At 37.5% G+C, this 20,545-nt stretch overlaps 1 protein-coding gene across 4 annotated transcripts; it reads left to right on the forward strand.

Annotated features, from left to right (window-relative positions):
* Positions 1-714: 714 nt before the first annotated feature.
* On the forward strand, positions 715-19,452 carry LOC306858652 (cadherin-related family member 5-like). Of its 4 annotated transcripts, XM_079399273.1 has the most exons (16): positions 715-949; positions 5,473-5,577; positions 6,886-7,094; positions 8,065-8,121; positions 8,199-8,291; positions 8,463-8,549; positions 10,752-10,862; positions 10,975-11,145; positions 11,687-11,777; positions 11,871-11,977; positions 12,220-12,420; positions 12,516-12,647; positions 13,621-13,699; positions 14,752-14,945; positions 15,522-15,542; positions 17,090-18,286. In XM_079399273.1, exons 2-16 carry the CDS (start codon positions 5,511-5,513, stop codon positions 17,759-17,761), a joined length of 2,292 nt encoding a protein of 763 aa, XP_079255399.1. In that variant the 5' UTR covers positions 715-949; positions 5,473-5,510; the 3' UTR covers positions 17,762-18,286. The 4 variants fall into 4 exon arrangements, with proteins under 4 accessions (XP_079255399.1, XP_079255400.1, XP_079255401.1 ...); XM_079399274.1 differs by lacking the exon at positions 8,065-8,121 and having other exon boundaries at positions 731-949; XM_079399275.1 differs by lacking the exons at positions 15,522-15,542; positions 17,090-18,286 and adding an exon at positions 18,642-19,452 and having other exon boundaries at positions 777-949.
* The last annotated feature ends 1,093 nt before the right edge of the window (positions 19,453-20,545 follow it).

The following is a 20,545-nucleotide window of genomic DNA, read 5'->3' on the forward strand; positions in this document are numbered from 1 at the left end:
AATCCTTTGTCAAAGAGAATTAAAGACAGGTGATGCTTGAGTCATCCTGCAGCCTCCGAACGCTCAGAGAGACATGGCAGTGTAGATAGACAGCAGTGGACATTCTCTCACTCAAGCAGATAAAAGATTGGCACTTCAGTAGATTTCAGCTATCAATCCCACGCTCCTTGAACAGCATCAATACACAGAATCTTATGAACCCTGTCAAATCATGTACAAGTCACATTTGATTTTTACGTCATTCTCTAGAATTATTTATACCATTTGCAATTTACATTGACTTTTTTAAAAACGTTTATGAAAAACATATTTTACTGTTTTTGAGTAATGAGAATAATAAGTATGTTGAAAAATAAAAATAAAAAATTAAGTATTTTTTTATTTAGAATTTATGGATAAAATTACTTAAAAACACAATTATCTCACAATGTAAAAAAAATCATGATGGTTTTAGGTGAAATGTGACCTGCATGGAGTAATTTTTCATGACACAGGAACAGTTCTTGTGGTCCTTTTGACCCCAGACAGCTACTCAGACTGACTGCAAACAGGCCAGTGTGCCCTCAGTCTGAATTCTAATGCCAAACTAGCAGCATTTGTACACCTCCGACTGTATTAGCATCAGCGCCTGAGGAGGTTTAACCTCCCTCTCAGCAGCCAGAGTTATCCTGTCCTGAAAATGCTGCCTAAGCCCTCGCTCTGCTGTGTGTGGGAGCTCTTAATTCCCTCCAGCTAAACGCGTTGTGCTTCCGCTCACTCTCTCTCTTTCTCTGAGCAGCCCCGACTTAACTAGCCAGAGAAATCTGTTCCACTGTGGCTACCCGTGGTCCCGTGTGGTGCAGGTTTGAGCCCCCTCAGAGGAGAGACATGTGGCGAAGGACAGGAGCGGCCACCACAGGAAGTGACAGCAGGATCCCCTGAGCTCAAAAACAAAGGATAACCATCAACGGTGAGGAAATACTGAGGGTGTTTGGTCTAGTGTGTGATTGTGTTGTTTATGATATTGACAACTGGTGCTTTCTTGTTATGACTGTAGCGAACGCTCACTTTCCCAGCATGCCTGGGTTTTGTAAAGCGTGCTGTTCTGACCAGTTTTTGTGATTAAGTGAATGTTTGATGCAAACAAAAGCATATTTTGTCCAGCTGTAGTAATAGACAGCTGTATAGATGTTCAGTGACCTCTTTAGATCGGTCTCAAAACAATCTGATTACTGAAGCATCCAGTCAGCATAGCTTGGGCCTGATCTTATAAAGATGTCAGGAATACAGATAAATGGTTTTGTGACTTTGGCGAGAGTATTTCATTTGTCTTCGCTTTTACTTTTAAAGTAATCTGTATCAGAAAGTCTGTTATTTTTCAGTTTACCGACTGGCCCTGCTTCATACTAATTGTCTCATTATGCTTGAGTCTTTGTCCAAAGCTGCTCTAATGAGTCTGATGGTCTCATGTAAGGAGACATCATGAATCACTGGGCTTCTAAACATGCTGGACCTTGCTTGAGTTGCCGGTCTTTCTCTGTAGTGTTTATTAATGTGTTTCTGCAGATTTAGCCATAAACATTTATGTTACAATTACAATAAAATAACTGGCTATCATGAACTGATATAATGTTATACATAAGCTAACCTGAACTACTAAAATCTGCTTTGTACCTTATACTCTCAGGTAAAAAAAAAGGTACCTTTTAAAAGTTACCATATTTATACCCAATTGGGTGCATATTAAGTCCTTAAAGGGACAGTTAACCCAAACACGAAAATGCTGTCATAATTTACTCACCCTAAAGTTGTTCCAAACCTGTAAGAGTTTCTTTCTTTTGTGGAATATGAAAGAAGATATTTTGGAAAATGTGGGTAGCCAAAGAGTTGCTTGTCCTTACTGACTTCTGTAGCATGGAAGAAATACTATGGAAGTCATTGGGGACCAGAAACTGTTTGGTTGCACCATGGAACAACTTGAGTAAATGATGACATAATTTCCCTTTTTGGGTGAACTCCATTTTAAACGTAAGTATTAGTCACGTTTGATAGGGTACCACTCCTGAGATATATATTACTCCTTTGTGCCATATATATATATATATATATTTTTTTTTTTTTGGTACTTAAAAGCATCATAATACAGATGGTACAATAGAAGGCCTCATGTGTTAAAGTCTTCAAAATTTGAAATTAATGGCTCATATAGACAGTATTACCTAGGCAGAAAATATTTTTTAATGTGTTTGGTTACACTTTATTTTGATAGTCTACTTTAGACATTCTACTTTGTAACTACATGTCAACAAATTCTCATTAATTTGCAACTACATGTCTACTAACTGTCAGAGTAGAGTGTAAGGTTAGGTGTAGGGTTAGTTAGTAGAATAAGTTGACATATACTTGCAAAGTTTCTTATAGTCAGTATGTTGTATGTTGTGGACCCATCAAAATAAAGTGTTAGAAGATATTAAGCAGACAGTCTACTAATACTCTAATGACTGCTAGTTGATATGTAGTTGCAAAGTTACTTACTGTTAGTAGAATGTCTAAAGTGGACTATCGAAATAAAGTGTTACCACGCGTTTTTTTGTTAATGTAATAATACATTTGAATTATTAATGTGATTTGTGGCACTGTTCTAAAAGTATTGTTAACAAAAGTCTTGTTAAATATGTTATTACAGTAATAACAGTAATGATGTGATATATTATTGCAATTTAAATGAATTATAGTTCTAAAAACATATTTTTTAAATGAATTTACAGTAAAATTAGTTGTATCGTGTTTTAGTGTTTTCATATAAAATTTTTCATGGATAAAGGTAGGTAAGCACATTTTACAGTTCAAATTTTGAACTTTTTTTTTTCCTTTTAAATAACTGACACTTTTTACAATCTCTTTAACTGCACTGGCAATCACCGTTGAGGAGTGCACTATATCATCTCTGCATGAGTGCTCTCAAGTGTCAGATTAGACTAATCAAATCAAAACAACACAATACAGCGACCTCGCTAATTCTATATACTTCTGCTAAAACTCAGAAGAGCTTTAATTTGGCAAAGTAGTCTCGATCAACACTTGGAGACAAACTCAGACATGCGGAGACGTGCATAATAAATAGCGGGCTGCTGTGTGCAGCAAAAATATTAAACCATATTGTGCTGTAATCCCATAATCTTGAGACCTACTTCCTGTTTCGTTAATTACTCGATTTAATCCCTAATCACATGCAATCCACATACTGTTTTCAGATGATACAAATGGATTTAAGTCAGTTGTTTCTATCTTTTGCTGTAGTGTGTCACAATCATTGATTACATCTGGTGTGGATGAACCAGATATTATTTAAAAAAATACCTCCATTTAATAACATCTGTAGTTAATTTCTGTAATTACATTTATAATTACACTGTTGACCCATTCCTTACACCTTAACCCACCCTTAAACCTGCCCATACCATCAAACCTGTCCCTAAACTTACCCGTATCCCACCTCAATAGTAGCAAAAGTATGTGCAATGCAATATGAACATAATAATTACATTGTACTTATTTTTTGATGTAAGTACATAGTAGTTATAAGGCCACTTAAGTGGGAGCGTTTCTGAAACATTATCAAGACCTGTTGATTCAGGATTACATTATGACATATTTTAATCAGACCCCTCCCCTGAAACATTAATTATTAATTATTAGACTCTTTAAACAAGTTGCATTTAAAGTACTAAATTATGACTAATATTAGCTACTTAAATGGGCTGTGAATAAGGACTTGTATAGAAAACTGAAAAGCAGTGATTAATAATAATAATAATAATAAAATAATGCAATCAGCTATAATGCCAAAATCAAGCTGCTAAATTTACACATTTAAATGTATTATGTAAAATTAAACTGTAAACTGTAAATCAAACTCTATGCATCAATAATGATTTTAATGACTTTGCAATATGAGCATTGTAATGTAACATACAGTAAATACATTATGTATGTATGTTATTATAGGCTAAAATGCAACACTCACTTTGACACAGTATAACAGTGGAGTCCCTGCACCATCTTTTCTCTATTCACCAAGGGGTCCTTGGCCGAAAAAAATTGGGGTCAGCAAGATTGTATTTTTTTTTTAAATTAATGAGTAGTTTTATGTAGCAAAGATGCCTTCATTCCATCAGCAGTGACAGTAAAGGCATTCTAAAAAAAAATCAGTTTCAAATAAATACTGTTTTCTCAAACCTTCTATTCAACAAAGAATACCAAATAAAACGGTTCCCCAAAAAAATATTAAACATGAGCACAACTGTTTTTAACATTGATGTTAAATCAGCTTATTAGAATAATAATCACACTCATTTCATAAAATGTTACTTATTTGTTTTCTAGTAAACATGTAAATAGCTTATGTAACTTCTAAAGGACAGTGCCAAAAAAAAAAAAAAAAGTGATCTTTAAACAAAATAAGAAAAATGTGCACATCAACATCCTGTTTAAAAGTTTACACTAACCCCCGGCTCTTAATAAAGTGAGTTAGCCTATTATCCACAGCCACAGCAAGTTCAACCACAATAAGCCTCCTCAACTGTGAACCTCCACTTAGGAAAGATCAGAATAAGATTATCCTGCATCTCATGGGGCCGTGAGGTGTGTTTTGGACATTAACCAGTCTGAAGGAACCTTACTCAGGGAGGACAAGAGTGATGGTGTCTCCTAGTGGTCATGTGATGAATCCTCTGTAAAGGAATAATTCAACCAAAAATTATAATCCTGTCATTATTTTCTAATCCTCATGCTGTTATTTCTTTTCTCACGTAGAAAATACCTACATAAAATATGTCCTTTTAGAGCATGCCGGTTTGAAATAAGTGAATTAAATAATGAGAAATATTTTTGCATGAACTATCCCAACAAAGGGATCTATAATTAAACGGTAAATCTGTAGAAGCATACAAAATGCAGCAAGGTGGAATGAAACGACAAAAATTTGGTTTAGTCTTGCCTGAGCAGACAGCAAAACGTAAGAGGGGAAACAACAGTTCTTAGGCAGCTTTGCAGGTATTATGTGAGGATTTGAAAAAGCTCTTATGTGGAGGGGTGCGTGAAGGTGGAAGGTGGAGGATCAAAAGTGCGGCCTGGAGGTCACGTTACCGACATCACTGCCAGGCTGTTGGCTTGACACTGGCTAAAGACATCATAATAGGTTTTAAGTTCTAGGAAAGACCTTGGGGTGAAGACTAAACATGACTAAAGCCCAAGCAGAAGTAAACAAGCACTGAGAGGTGAAACTGTGTTTAGAGGTTTGATTCGACTCACTTGAGTAACTTGGCTGATGAATTTCAGATGGTGGTGCGACAGTATAAATATGCTTTGTTAATCTTCTGATTTAATTGACCTTTGGTGTGAATAGGAAAGTCTGCTCTTTGTGACAGGTAATATGAGCACTCTAAATCCTTCAGAGCGATTGACTGTCAGGGTTTGGCATTTCTTTTACAGCGGGGACAAGGAGACGTGAGCCCAGGGGAATATCAACCATGTTGACACCATGGAGATTGTTCCTCTGCCAGATGGCACTGAATATATTCTATCACATCGCAAAAGGTAAACACCTCTCTGAAATCAGGATCCGCAAGGGCTAATTTTCATGAATCACTGCTCTGTGATAGTGGATGGTAACATATGTGCAAGATATGGTTTTGAGGTTGTGGAAATGATAATGAGTCTTTGAATGACTCTCTTCTAGTCATGAGAGTTCTGATTCGCTCAGCCTGTCAGAAAGAAAAGTCACAAGTGAGACAAGTTTTTTCTTGACCGAAGTGAGATGGAGAAAGGGAGAGCAAATGGAGACTCTTGAATAAAGCAAATATTAAATTGTGTTCACAACTGATTTTTACTTTCATTACATGGCAAATGTCAGGATATTCCATAACAAAAATTGTACGGACATGATTTTATACATCATAATTGATTGTGCCCCAAGTGTTATACAAAGGCCCAAGTCAAGGGCCTCATGATGTGCGCTTATGGCCTTGTGGCTTCCGCTTGCCGTTTTTGAAGTTTATAAGATCGTACAGCATCCCATTTGATATTTTACATTTGAGAACGGGAGAAGTTAAAAAATATGAGGGATTGGTGACATTACCTGGAAAAAGAAAGGTGTTTCAGATGTGGTACAAGTTGTTACTTACATCTTTATCAAGTATTAGTATTACAGTATTACAAACTTAAACCATATTTTCTTGTCACATAATGTGCACAGATTTGCCTAGACTGCAACCAAAAGAGATTTCAATATGAGCTACATTTCTCATCAAATATCTATATGGACAGTCTGCATTCATTTTATAATTTTGTTCTGTTGCATCAACAATTGTTTGAATGTATAATATTAATTTAGTGAATTTACTTTTGTACATTAACATGAATATTAAATGGAATAGTTAATGGAAGTGTTAATTCTGAATTCTGAGAAAACAAGTCAGAATTGCAAGGTGTTAACTCTATATTAGCTCTATTACCTCTTCAAAAAGTCAGAATTGGGAGTATTGACTCTGAATTCTAAAAAAAGAATCAGATTTGCGAGCTGTTAATTCCGAATTCTGAGAAAACGAGTCAGAATTGCGAGGTGTTAAGTCCGACAAAGTACGAACTGTGTGTTATAAACTCACAAAGTCTAAATTCCAAGATGTTAACTCACAATTGCAATATATAAACTCAGAATAAAGTTAGAATTATGAGAACAACCCTTATGCAGGAATAGTTGGGCAAAATCAAATACATGTTACAATTATCCCTGCTCTCCCCTGCTATTACAAAGGTGCTGTTTTATAAATTAGCTTTGCAGTCTGTGATTTTATGGATGATTTGTGTTGTCCTCATAATCTAATCAGTCTCTCATCTGAATGGCAGCCAGTTTATGCCTTGGTGGTCAAGACATATTTGCCACGGTCCAAGAAAACAGTCCTACTGGAGAGATCATAGCCAACCTCAGTATCAACGGAGACCCTGGAGCCAGTAGCATCCGCCTATGTCTCACAGGAGAAAACGCTGACTGGTTTTACCTTGAAGGCCGAACAATCCGACTCAACTCGTCGTTTTCAAGGACCTTGGATCGAGAGGTGATTAACAGGAGTAGTGGCTGTTAGCATGTGGAGGGAAGCCAGAAAAACACTGAAACATTAGGACTGCCAGCCAACACAGTGGAGGAGTTTTAAGCCATAGTTTGGGGTTTTAAAATAGAATGTCTATAAATTACAAATGTTATTAGTTACATAAATTCTGTTTTACCAGATTTGTCTGTTGAGACCAGGGCAAAATGACACAAAACTTTACAACGATATGCAAAATTTGCATAAAACAAGAGACGTCATTAAAATTCAATCAAAATGCATACATTTCTTGAATGTCTTGTGCATTATTTTGTATAAAGTTTTAGTCCTAAGTGTCGTGTGTGTCATGTGTTCCTGCCTCTTGTGCCCTTATTTGGTTTGTTTCCTGTTCTTGTCTGATGTAATCATTAGTTTATTCGTGTCTAGCCGTGTCCGTTTATTTACCTGTGTATTTATAGTCCTGTCTGTGTAGTGCCATTTCGTCTGGTCTACTCGTTACTCCCCGGTGTTTGATGTCTGTGTTTGCCTTGCCTTGTCCTGTCCTGTCCTATCCTGATGTCTAAAGTAAAGACTGTGTTTTGAGTTACGACGTGTTCCTTGTTCCTCCCTGCTGTGTGCACCGTGACACTAAGCGAGTATAGTGTTTTGGGTAACACTTTAGTATAAAGACCAATTCTCACTATTAATTAACGTGTTGCTTATTAACGTGCCTATTATTAACATATTGGCTGTTTGTTAGTTCTTATAAAGCACATATTCTGCATGACCATAGTCTACATCCCTTATCCTACCCAGCTACCTTACTAACTATTAAGAAGCAACAAATTAGGAGTTTATTGAGGCAAAAGTCATAGTTAATGGTTTGTTTATAGCAAGAACTGGACCTTAAAATAAGGTGTGATAATTTTTTGTTTTGAGTGATCAAAAAATTACTATATGAATCTCTATGCAACCTATTTATTTTTGTGGTAATTTACAGGTGCTGGGATCAGTTCTGATAGCTGCTTTGACATGTTATGAAGATGATATAATTAGGGTATGGTATAAAAACGCATTGCAAAAAAAATGGTATTTAATATTGAAGTGCATTTAACCCACAGTTTCTTATTTCAGAGTCGATATCGAGTTATGGTGGAAATATTGAATGAAAACGACAACATGCCATATTTCCTTGAGGACACCATTCAACCACGATATATAAGTGAGGTAAACTCTGGTCTATTTTTACTCCAGATTTTACTCTGTGTACTCAATTATTTCTGAATTAAACTCCTGTCTGAAATGAACCTTTTACTGATCATTTTGCACGTGTGATTATTTGAATAAAATATTATAACCTAGAGTCCTGACATCTGAATCCTGACTCTCTTCCCACAGTTGCTGACTGTAAACTCGATGGTGTTCACAGTAAAAGCTAGAGACGGCGATGGAGACACAATCACTTATATGACCGACAAATCTACAGTGAGTGACGCCTTTGATAGAAGACAAAATTACAGATGAAATGCTGATTAAAAGGTTTTGCAGTAGCCTCAATCAGTCTGTCTCCTCAAACCAGCACTTTACAGGGCCCCCAAAAATGTGTCATGAGTCCGGGTCCTGCCCTTCTCCCTCTCACCACCAGAGGTCACCATCTCCCATCCTCCCGGACTGAATTTTCCAGATTCCATTTACCTGACACTCATTATTATACCCTCAGCTGCTCCCCATTGTCACAGACTATATATTCTCCTCTCACTCACCACCCTGCCTGGCTTATTTGTTGTAGTTAATGTTCATCTCTGGGGATATATGCACTGTGTTGCCGACTTGTGTATCCCATTCCTTAAACTGTTTTGTTTTTTGCCTTGTTGGCCTTTTTGTTTATTAAAATATACCCGTACCTGCATTTGGATCCAGACCTTGTTCTTTCCACGGTGCTCCCGTAGTGTTCCGTGACAGAAAATAAGCCAGCAAACATTGGTCCAGCAGGGAAGTTCCTCAACATCCGCCAGGGAGACCGGAGCATTGAGGATTATGCCAGGGACTTCATTGGAGTGGCTCGTCGGCTACTGAGAAAACCTGCCTCATGGTCTTTTTCTGGGGAGGCCTGGCCGAGCCCTTCAAATCCCTGATGCCATACTGGACCCTGAGGAGTCGCTGGAGGACTACATAAACCTGGCTCTGCATTTGAGCGGCTCGGCCTTCAGGGTGGAGTTAGTCCGCTCACAGTTCTCCTGAAGCCGCGATCCAAGGGGTGTCAGAGGGTGTCGTCTGCCGCACCTAGTACTTTGCGTCCATTTCCGGAGCATCCCGGGCTGATATGCAGCGTGCAGGTTCACTCGCTGATGTCGGTGCGAGCGGCGTGGTCTGCTCGCAGTCTTCCTGAGTTGGCGGTGCCCGCTCACGATCCTACCAAGGCGGCGGAGCTTGCTTTAGGCTTTCCCGAAGCGGCGGTGCCCGCTCACGAACCTCCTGAGGCAGCGGATCTCACTTCAGGCCTTCCCGAAGCAGCAGAGCTCGCTTTAGGCTTTCCCAAAGCAGCAGTGCCCGTTCACAAGGCTCCCGATGTAGCGGTGCCCGCTCATGAACCTTCAGGCCTTCCCAAAGCGGCGCGGCCTGCTGATGTTCCCTCCGAGTCAGAGGAGCTCGCTTCAGGCCTTCCTGAAGCAGCAGAGCCTGCTGATGTTCCCGCCGAGGCAGCGGCGCTCGCTTCAGGCCTTCCCGAAGCGGCAGAGCCCGCTGATGTTCCCTCCGAGGCGGCAGAACTTACCTCAGGCCTTTTCAAAGCGGAGTAGTCCGCTGATGTTCCCTCTGAGGCAGCGGAGCTTGCGTCAGGCCTTCCCGAAGGGGCGGTGTCCGCTCACAAGTCTCGAACAGTGGCGAAGCCCGCCAGCATTCCCTCCGAGGAGGGGGAGCTCGCCACTGGCCTTCCTGAAGCTGTGGATCCCGCTGATGTTCAGGCCTTCCCGAAGCAGCAGAGCCCGCTGAAGTTCCCTCTGAGGTGGCGGAACTCGCCTCAGGCCTTTTCAAAGCGGCGGAGTCCGCTGATGTTCCCTCCGAGGCAGCGGAGCTTGCGTCAGGCCTTCCCGAAGCGGCGGTGTCCGCTCAAAGTTCCCCTGAGGCAGCGGTGTCCACTCACAAGTCTTGCGCAGCAGCGGAGCCCGCCAGCATTCCCTCCGAGGAGGGGGAGCTTGCCTCTGGCCTTCCCGAAGCGACGGATGTTCCCTCCGAGGCAGCGGTGCTCGGTGCCATCCTTTCCGAAGCGGAGGATCCCGCTGATGTTCCCTCCGAGGTGGCGGGGGTCGTTTCAGGCCTTCCCAAAGCAGCGGTGCCCGCTCACAGTTAACATTGTGATGTGCCCCCGAAGCTGGTTCTGCCCTGGGTCTCCATCCCGCCGGCGCTGCCTCAGTCCCCAATGTTCATCTCTGGGGATATATGCACTGTGTTGCCGACTTGTGTATCCAATTTCTTAAACTGTTTTGTTTTTTGCCTTGTTGGCCTTTTTGTTTATTAAAAAAATATCTGTACCTGCATTTGGACCTAGACCTTATTCTTTCCACGGTGCTCCAGTAGTGTTCCGTGACAAAATGTATTTGGACACATAAAAATACATGAATGTTATTAGAGAACCCCTTTCCACGATTCAAGAGAACATTACCAGCACTGTGTGTCTGTCTCATTCAGGCTGATGCAAGCTATTTTAGGATTGATCTGCCCAACAGCGGGATGGTGATCCTGGATAAACCGTTGGACTATGAGACTAAAACCCAGCTGCAGGTGGTCATATTTGCTGTGGTATGTAGTATGTTATTCACATATGTGCTGACTGGCAATCACAAGACATTTATGTGCTGGAAAGGAATCGTAATTAAGAGAAAACAGTTTCAACTGCTATTTAAATCAACAGGAAACGGCCACAAAAGAAAAGTACAGCACAACAGCTACAGTCACTGTGAATGTTCTAGACGGTGATGACCAGTATCCTCAGTTTCAGCCATGTGCACCTGTTTATGAAGATGGAGATCATAATATCTGCACCAACCCTGTGTACAGTGTTAACATTACAGAGACAGATGAGGTATGTGGTAACATTTTAGTGTACAGGTGATTGATTTAGCTGAAATTAACTCATATAGATTACTGTCCAAAAGTTTGAAGTCAGTGCATTTTTTTTTAAGTGTTCATGTGACACTGAACACTGGAGTAATGATGCTAAAAATTCAGTGTTGCCATCACAGGAATACATTACATTGTAAAGTATATTAATTACAAAACAATTATTTTAAATCGTAATGGTATTACTGTTTGTACTGTATAATAATAAAATATAATAAAAAGTTATAATAAATGCAGCTCTGATGAGCAAAATAGACTTTTTCCAAAAACATAAAAAAAAATCTTACCAACCTCAAAATTTGTGTATATGGAAGGCAGATAAAATCCTAAAATAATAAATATGAAAACTAGAGTAGCCACATTAGCTGTCTGTAAAGTATGTGCTAAAATTATTTTTATTTCACAGCAACAATAATGTTAAACAATGAGTGTAATACAATTTTTTTAACGTTTCATTTATATAAAAATAATTATATAAAAATAAAATGCTCTTTATGATCTAGGATGCTTTGCTCTATTTTTCTCCGGGACCCATTCACGCTGAAGATGGAGACAAAGACATACTGACTCCTCTAGTCTACAGTTTTCTGTCAGGTGAGTTTACTGTATGTTGCACTGATTTATAGACTATTTAATCCTTTAAATCTCCATTATAGTTTTTAAATAATATTCAAAATGACTTTATAGGTGATGACAATGGCAGATTTACAATCGACTCTAAAACAGGAGAGATCTCTCTCAGGCAACGTGTGGAAAACAGACTCCTCACACCTTCATTCAGGCTCCGCATTATGGTATGACGAGATAATGTCTGTTTATGAACAACAAAGTGATGGCTGATTTACCACGCTGATCTGCTGTATAGCGTTAACAAGGACACAGTATGGATGTACTTCATCTTCCATACTGCAGACCATAATGCTAGGCAATAAAAAGACAATAAAAAGAAATTGCATTGAACATAAATGTGTGGGTTGTGTGTCACAACAATGACATCAATGTTCTCATCATAATTGCCCTTTGCACACTCCGACAGGCTGCGCAGGTGAACGACCCAAAGAAATATTCAGTGGTGACGGCACTGGTGCATGTGGTGTCAGAGAACCGATTTCCTCCATTCTTCAACAAGACCATCTACAAAGGATTTCTCATTGAGAGCTCCAGCCCTGCCACACTGGTCACTACCTACGGGAACCAAGTCCTGGTAGTCCAGGCCTTCGACAGGGACTTCAGAGATGTAGAGTGAAAACATTTCCTTTATAGGAAACACTTTAAAAATGCCTGCAAACCTTCATTTAGAGCATTTTCTCACTTTTTTTTGCTCTTTTGCAGGGAATAAACCCAAGAATCCATTACACAATGCAGCCCTTGACGGGTAGCAATAAACTGTACCACATTACCCAAGATGGCATTGTGATTGCAAAGACGGACCGACTCAGAGTGTTTGACCGACACATCCTGGAGGTGACAATTATGATATGATCTACATCAGGATTTGGGAACCTTTTTTGACCAAAGAGCCAACTTAAATGCCTCTGATTGGCCATTGACTTCAAGAAATCAACAGATATGTCTATGACTGCTCAATGCTGCAAAAAACATATTGTTAAATAGGAACCTTTTATGCACTTTCAGAGCGCGGACAGAACTACTCACTAGAGTGCTATGCTGTTATTACAGCTTCAACTGAGGGTGTTAGTACCTTTGTAAAACCAGACCTGGTTTACAAAGTGTGTAGGCACAGAGCAAATGGATTTTTGTGTAGGTAATTAATCTAAATTGTTCTAGGTTGAACTATCTTGTATTGGTGATCTAGTCTATTTCAGTAAGGTATTTCAGTTATAATACAGGTTGTTATTGTTTTGGTTAATGTCTGTTTGTCACACTACTTCACAACTGAATCAGCAGACAATATTTCTGATAATCTTGTGCATTAATATATACAATATGTGAACCTGGACCACAAAAGTGTCAATCTTTTAAATTATCTGTAAGCTGAATAAATAAGCTTTCCATTGATGTCTGGTTTGTTATGATAGGACAATATTTGGCCGAGATACAACTATTTGAAAATCTGGAATCTGAGGGTGCAAAAAAATCAAAATATTGAGAAAATCGCCTTTAAAGTTGTCCAAATTAAGTTCTTAGCAATGCATATTACTAATCAAAAATTAAGTTTTAATATATTTATGGTAGGAAATTTACAAAATATCTTCATGAATCTTTACTTAATATCCTAATGATAATGTATTTTTGGCTATTGCTACAAATATACATCAGCAACTTAAGACTGGTTTTGTGGTCCAGGGTCACATATTAATATTTATTTTTTAAGCGAGCGATTGGTTCCCAACCACTGAGCTACATGATATGCCTTATAGAAATACATATTTGTCAGAACATCGCTGATGATGTGATGCTTTTTTTTAAATCAAAGGTAATTGCAACAGACGAAGAGTCAGGTGAAACAGCCCATGCTTCAGTGGATATCGAAGTGCTGCAGAGGGGACAACCAGGTAAATGCACTTAAGGGCATTAATTGTGTTAATCCTGAGATTTCTTTAATATCAAGATTATGTAACTACATTTAACTCTCCATTGTATGAATTATGTTTTAACAGTGAAAAATATATTTTTTTTCTATACATTTTTTTCTTACATTAAAATGATAAAACAAAAGTAAAGAGTTACCCTTTAAAAATATAATAATAGAAAATTAAATATAAGTTCAATAAAATTTTGGAATTTGGAATCTTATCTTCAACTGTTCAACTCATGTTTCTTTTATGAATATTAATATATTATTGATACAACACCTATAAATTAACATGACAACCGACTTCTTTTTTTAAAGAATTTTTTTTTATCTATTGGAAATAAAATAATAAAATAAAATATTGCAAAATAGAAAATCTGTATCACAAAAATGTCTTCTTTAATTCAGTTCATATTTCTTGAATTTTGATACATTATTGATAAAACTCCTATAACCTGAAATTGCACAAATCATTATCATTTATCCATATTGCTCTTAAAAGTTAAGTTTATCCTCATTGTTAGATTCAATTAATGCATCTGTGCCATTTTTGTTCATTTTGTAGAAAACATAAACAAAAAACATTATTAAGAAAATGATGACTTCTCAAAGACGCATAGACAAAAATCCAAATATAGAAGAAAGGTTTCTAATAGTGCAATCTGAGGTGCAGTTTTTCAGTATGTGTCATTCAGGTGAAAAGTAAAATAATATTTTGCCATGTATGGCAACACTGTACCATAGAGGGTCAAACTAAATATGGAGAATGATTTACACAGATCATTTGTCTGGTTAATTTGATTATTCACAGCTGATTTAAGAGGCATGAATAAGGTGTTAAATTAGATTTATCCTCATTGTATTCCCATTAACCTCTGTGTTTCTCCAGCTCCTCACTGCCCTACTTTTGGCAGTTGTTCAAAGCCAAACTAAATGATAAATCCCTTGGAGGTGTAAGACACAGATCCGACCACCAAAAAAGTATTTGTGAGTGATTTGTAATTTTCTTCCCACCTCTAAACTCTCGGACAGTTCCCAGAAGTCCATTTGGTGAGGAACGTCTGTTTGGAGATATGAACGCAGGGATGGCCAGCGGCATCGCTGCTCTTGTTCTGATAGTGGCTGTGACAGTACTATTTCTCTTCCTCTGGCTGGCCAAGAGACGGAGAGAGACACAGGATCCAGCAGACAGGGGTGCAGTAGCTCTTGGGAAACACCCAAATGTGGTAAGAGCTACTATATTTTATCAATCATACCAAGTTGTACCCTTTACTCCCTTTGTGCATAAGGTACATTGATGGAATTCCAGCCGCTAAGATGAGATGCTAAATTTACCAATAAGGCATTTAGCTATTTTGACTGAACTGGGCACTGTGATAATCTCCCATTTTTTATTAATATACTTCCCTGTACTATGTCTAGTAGTACGAAAGGAACTAAAAGCAACACCAGCTGAGCTCTGACATCTCACATCCTCTCTGAGCATATGCTACAATCCCAGAAAGTTCAGCAATGGCTTTTTTTTAAAATAGCAGGAGAAATATAGAACACATGCATATGCGTAACAAACTGTCCCACTGCTTTAGTGTATGATGACCATATCTGACCTACAGATGTTCAAGCAAGACTTTTGCACTAAACAAGGAAACACCACATAATAAATAAACTCTTTTGATTGGAGGAAGATTACTGTATCATCAAGAAAAAACAGATTAAAGAATCATTTTACAGTCAGAAATTTAGAAACAGTTCCTGCCCTTGTCGTTTTCCCCTCACATTCCTATTTAATTCCTCTTATGTAGAGCTTAAGATGGTTTCAGCAGGTAAGTACTTGACATTAAGTAGCTAGACGTGTTACTGTCCCTTGTGAAGGTGAGATGTATTTTCTGAGTATTTGAAAGCCGTATACTACTGATAGGCTGGTTTAAATGGGATTGTCAGTGTTACGGTTTATCATAAACATGGTGCACCATTTAAGCTGGTCAGTATACGAAGCACAGCTCCTTGTGTTTGATGTTTCACTGTGTATTTGATTGGTCTGTGGCTGTTGTCATGTAGATACGCGTTTTGTATTTATGTATGTGTATTTTGTGTTGCATATTTAAGTTTAATAAACACTGTTGAAAATGTAGCAATTGTTAATTTTGTTTATCGGTTGTTTATTGACTCTTGAGAGATGAGACAAAATGCCACACTTTTACCCGCCATTAGTTAACTGAAGATAATCACTGTGTTCTGTACCATTTCATTTACTGTTTACTTGATCGCTAATATAAAATAAGCTTTATATTTTATTTTATTTTAAATAATTGTGCTTCTATCTTTTCTCACAATATATCACCTCCATTAGAAACTGAATCTAAAAAATAGAATAATTTTTAGATAATTTCATTCAGTTTGAGGAGGTCCTGCTGATAACTAGCAACACCAGAAAAACACATGCATGGTTTAATACAGCATGATGGTAGCAACAGTTTAATAGATGGAACTGGAAATCTGATATTGTCCTATGTAGGCCTATATTATATTTTTAATAAGAGTTTAATGCTATGCTTGCAAACATCTATTATAAATATTTGACATAACAGTTCATATCATTTTTCTGTCTGACATTGTGCATTACAGCTACACTGTAAAAAAAACAAAAAAAAAGTTGAGCCAACTTAAAATTTTAAGGCAACCAGCTTCAGCAGACTTGTTGTGTTAAGTTTATACAACAAAAAGTTGAGAATCTCCTACAAAAATAAGTCGAGAGAACTCAAAAATCTGCAAAAAGCTGATTGCCATAATTGTTTTATTATTTTTTACAGTGTATATAAAAATAAGAAAACGTGAAAATCAGCCAATATTAAAATTATTAAATAATAATAAATTATTAATTATTATGTCTTCTCTTTCCATATTCTAAGGCCACACAGGCTAAATTTAATTTTATTTTATTTTATAGTATATTTTATTTTAAATATAGTAGTCAACATTCGAAGTGGATCAAAAGCTTTCATCAAAGTTGTCCTAAAACCTAAAACCAAAATGCGTTCTTGTCTTAGGACAACTTTGATTAACTTTTCTCCGCTTCAAATGTTGACTACTGTATTTTACATAACAGTTCATAATTTTTTCCTAATGTTGTGCATTACAGCTAGGAAAAAAAAAAAAAACGAATTTTGTGAGAAAATAAGCAGGACGTTGCACCAAAAAGATTAATCCTAAATAATTTATTGTACACAAACAGTTTTGTTCCATGTCTCAAGAATCAGTGACACACATAACTTATCTATAATCGGCGCTGGACCTCAGCAGTGGATTTGACCTGTGAATATGTCACGGTTGTTCGAGGCGACCCTAAATGCCCTTTCTCCGTGGTCAACAGGTCAATTCAGGACGTCCCATATCGCTTATAGAGGACGCCTCCTACCACAACGAAGCATTCATTGACCATGAATACCCCAGTGATTTGTACACCAAAACAGATGACTTGCTTCCTGCATCAATCAGGGCATATGAGTCTGAAAGGCCTACGGCACTGCAAGACATGCTGCCCATCCTGGTGCTTCCAGAAATAACACCAGCAAACACCTCATCTTCAGCTCTGACCAATGGGAAAGCGTTTGTAAAATCAGTCTCCTTTAAAGATGACGTAGGAGCAGCGGAGGAGACTCTGCCCAAAAAAGAAGGACAAATTGTAGTTGTATGTAATCAAATAGAAACCAGAGCGGATATTTTGATGCCTGTCATGCAGCAGGACACTTTTGCTATAGCTACAGCAGAAAATCCTGCAGAAAAGGTTGACGTTTGTTGTCAAAATACTTCTGTAAGACCCAGAGAGGAATGTATCTTCGCTCATGCTAATAAGGATGATGAAGATGACAGTGATCCATACAAGAACATGGCCTCTGTTATTTACAGCAGTGATGAAGACACAGGGGACGATGAGCCAAATGATTTAAGGCACTATTACAAACATGGGCAAAACCAGTTTACAATCGACCACATGAAGGCCACCGGATTACAAATCGAGGATTCGGATGAATCGCAAGCCTGATTTATCAAGCTTTCATGAAAAGCCAAATCATTACAAATTTAAACAAAGGGAAAAAAGCAAAAACACAAACAAAAAACAGGCTCATTAAATAGGACATAAATATGTATTATCAAACCCTACAGTTGGTTTTGCGTACCTGCTTTTTCATTTTTGGTTTATATTCCATGTTTTCCTCGTGTTGAACTGGTACAGAAACACAGAAAATACAGTGCACATGATCAGCCTTAATTAAGAATCAGTTTAAATGACGTTTTGATGACTGTGTCTTTGAACAATTTAGACCTTATAGTCTGTTTTTGAATATTTCATCCACCTCTAATGTATTTTTAAGATATTCTGACTGAAATTGAGGTCAAAACTTGAAAATGAAGTGTGTACTGTAACTAAATGATATTTTTACACTATAATGTTCTGATTACTGATGTCTGCTGTCACTTGAGTTAAAAATTACTCAAACACAAAAGGTTGAAATAAACTGTAATTTTCCATTTAGTATATACATAATAAATACAAGTTGGAGAACACAATACTCTGTGCCCAAACTGATGCATTGCCATGTTTTACTTAAACAAAAGCTAAATGCTGAATAGTCTGCTGCAACATATTGCATTTGTTGTTTGAATTTATGACATATGGTATAGATGGAGATGATATTCAGGATTTCTGGAGATCTATACATTATTCTGAAGCTAAAATGTAAAATTTCAGAGCATTTTTCTTTTGGAAAACATCTTTGATTCTACACAGAGTCTTTGTCGAGGTAAAACTGCTTAAAAGCTTCAAATTGTTTTGACAAAGGTGTAAAGTTCATCTTTTACGTGAATATAATATAATAGCTGCATGTAAAGCTCTGATGTGTCATTTCTCTGTTTGTCTGCAGGAGGCATCGTCACCCATCTCTCCTCGACATGTGTTGTAGGACTAAAGAAGCAGCAGCATCACAATCATATTTGAGAAAACTCTATTTCGAGAGGCACATGCAGTCAAGATATCTGTCCCAGGACCAAGAACATTGTGAGAGACACATGGAGGTGAACATACAAATCTTCGAAAGCAGCTGTTTTTGTGGCATTTTGTGTTATTCTGGAATGTTTTGGTGTGGAAGGATACAGGGGAATAGTCCCATGAGCCCTGGTCATGGCAGCTTATATGTTGAAATATGTATGAATTTTGAAACTTTGTCTGAAGAAAAAAACAAAAAAAAACATTAATTTAAATATCACTATACTGTATATACTGTTAAAAAAACTAAGGTTGGTAGGATTTTTTTTAAACAAGTCTTATGCTCACCAAGGCTGCATTTACAGTATTTGTTCAAAACACAGTAAAAACGGGTGTAATATTGCTGTTTTCTATTTTATTGAATTTTAAAATGTCATTTATTCCTGTGATGGCAAAGCTGAATTTTCAGCAGCCATTAATCCAGTGATGTTGATTTGGAGCTCAAGAAACAATATTATTATCTATTTTGACAGTTGTGTTGCTTATTATTTTTTAGGAAACATTTTTTTAGGAAATTGTAAATATCTTAACTAATTCTGAATGTTCTTTTTTCCTCTAATAGTAAATTCAGCCATATCATAAATCATAATACTATGTATCACAGTGCTTGATTGTAGCATATATTGTTTGCATCTTGTCACTTGTCATAAGGAATCTCTGTAATGTAACAAAGCAGCAGAAAGCTATTTAAAAAAAAAAAAAAAAAAAAAAAAAACACACAGAGCAGAAATATATACATCAACTAAAACCTGTAAATGTTGGGTTCACCAAAAAAGAACAACACCCTTTTGTTGTTCCAAAGTTGTATGACTTTTTTTTTCTGGGCAATGTTCATGCTGCTCTCTTCTATACTGCTCTCTTCTATACAATGAAAGTGGGTGAGGAGCACTTAATTATGCACTGTATTCCAAATCTTCTGAAGCCATATTATTGTTCTCTGTGTTAAACAGAACTGGGCTATTTGAAATGTGCTGCACACTGAAATGTGCTATTTGGTGAAAATCTTGCCTTTAAAATCTTAACAACAGAATCAAATTTTATAGCTGGGATTTGTGCTGTTTTATGAAGTGTGATCACAAGAGGGCGCCATTAGACAATTTTCCGTCTCTTTCAGCTTAATTGTTGCTGCTGAGTGAAGTAAAAGATTGACACTCAAAATTATCACACTGGACAGCGGCAACATGACGTGCTATTATTACTAAACACGGTTGTGGCTAAAATGGATACAGCTGCGGCCGGGAAATATCAAATAACTGAATTAGCTACGTATCACACTCTGTTTACACCTAAACCTACCCCTTACGATACAAATGCAGTAATTGTTGTTCAGGCAGTATTGATGTGTGCATGCACAGGAAGCCCTGGTGGCCGTAGCTGTATCCCTTCTAGCCTCAACCACTACACATCTGCATGTCTATACTTCAAATCCTCGAAAATCAAGTTCTTAAAAAGTACGAAGTTCTCGCAATTTACTAGCCTACTTGAAAAATATGTAAAAAGAAAACAAAAATTAATGCAAATACATAAAAAAGCATTTGAAATTTGTGGCCATCTAAAAGCTTTTGTCAAAGTTTAGGACCACACACACAGTAATAACAGATGATAACATAAATGGATGAAAGCCCCCTTATCTTTAACAGATATCTTACAGACGTAGGCTACTTGTGCTACAAAAGTCCAATTTTTATTTTCTTTGATGGTTTCAAATTAATGTGTTGACACTTAATAAACACAAAAACGGTGCAAAACAAATGTTTGAACATTTGTACGTGATGCTTGTTG

Source organism: Barbus barbus (assembly GCF_936440315.1).
Source record: "Barbus barbus genome assembly, chromosome: 39".
In the NCBI taxonomy this organism is placed as follows: Eukaryota; Metazoa; Chordata; class Actinopteri; order Cypriniformes; family Cyprinidae; genus Barbus; species Barbus barbus.

Bases quoted from the DNA above. Each gene is read 5' to 3' on its own strand.
- LOC306858652 (XM_079399273.1), top strand. From the start codon at position 5,511: ATGTTGACACCATGGAGATTGTTCCTCTGCCAGATGGCACTGAATATA. The intron at 8,292-8,462 runs GTAAACTCTGGT...CTCTTCCCACAG, and splicing joins AACCACGATATATAAGTGAG to TTGCTGACTGTAAACTCGAT. The intron at 15,543-17,089 runs GTAAGTACTTGA...CGTGGTCAACAG, and splicing joins GCTTAAGATGGTTTCAGCAG to GTCAATTCAGGACGTCCCAT.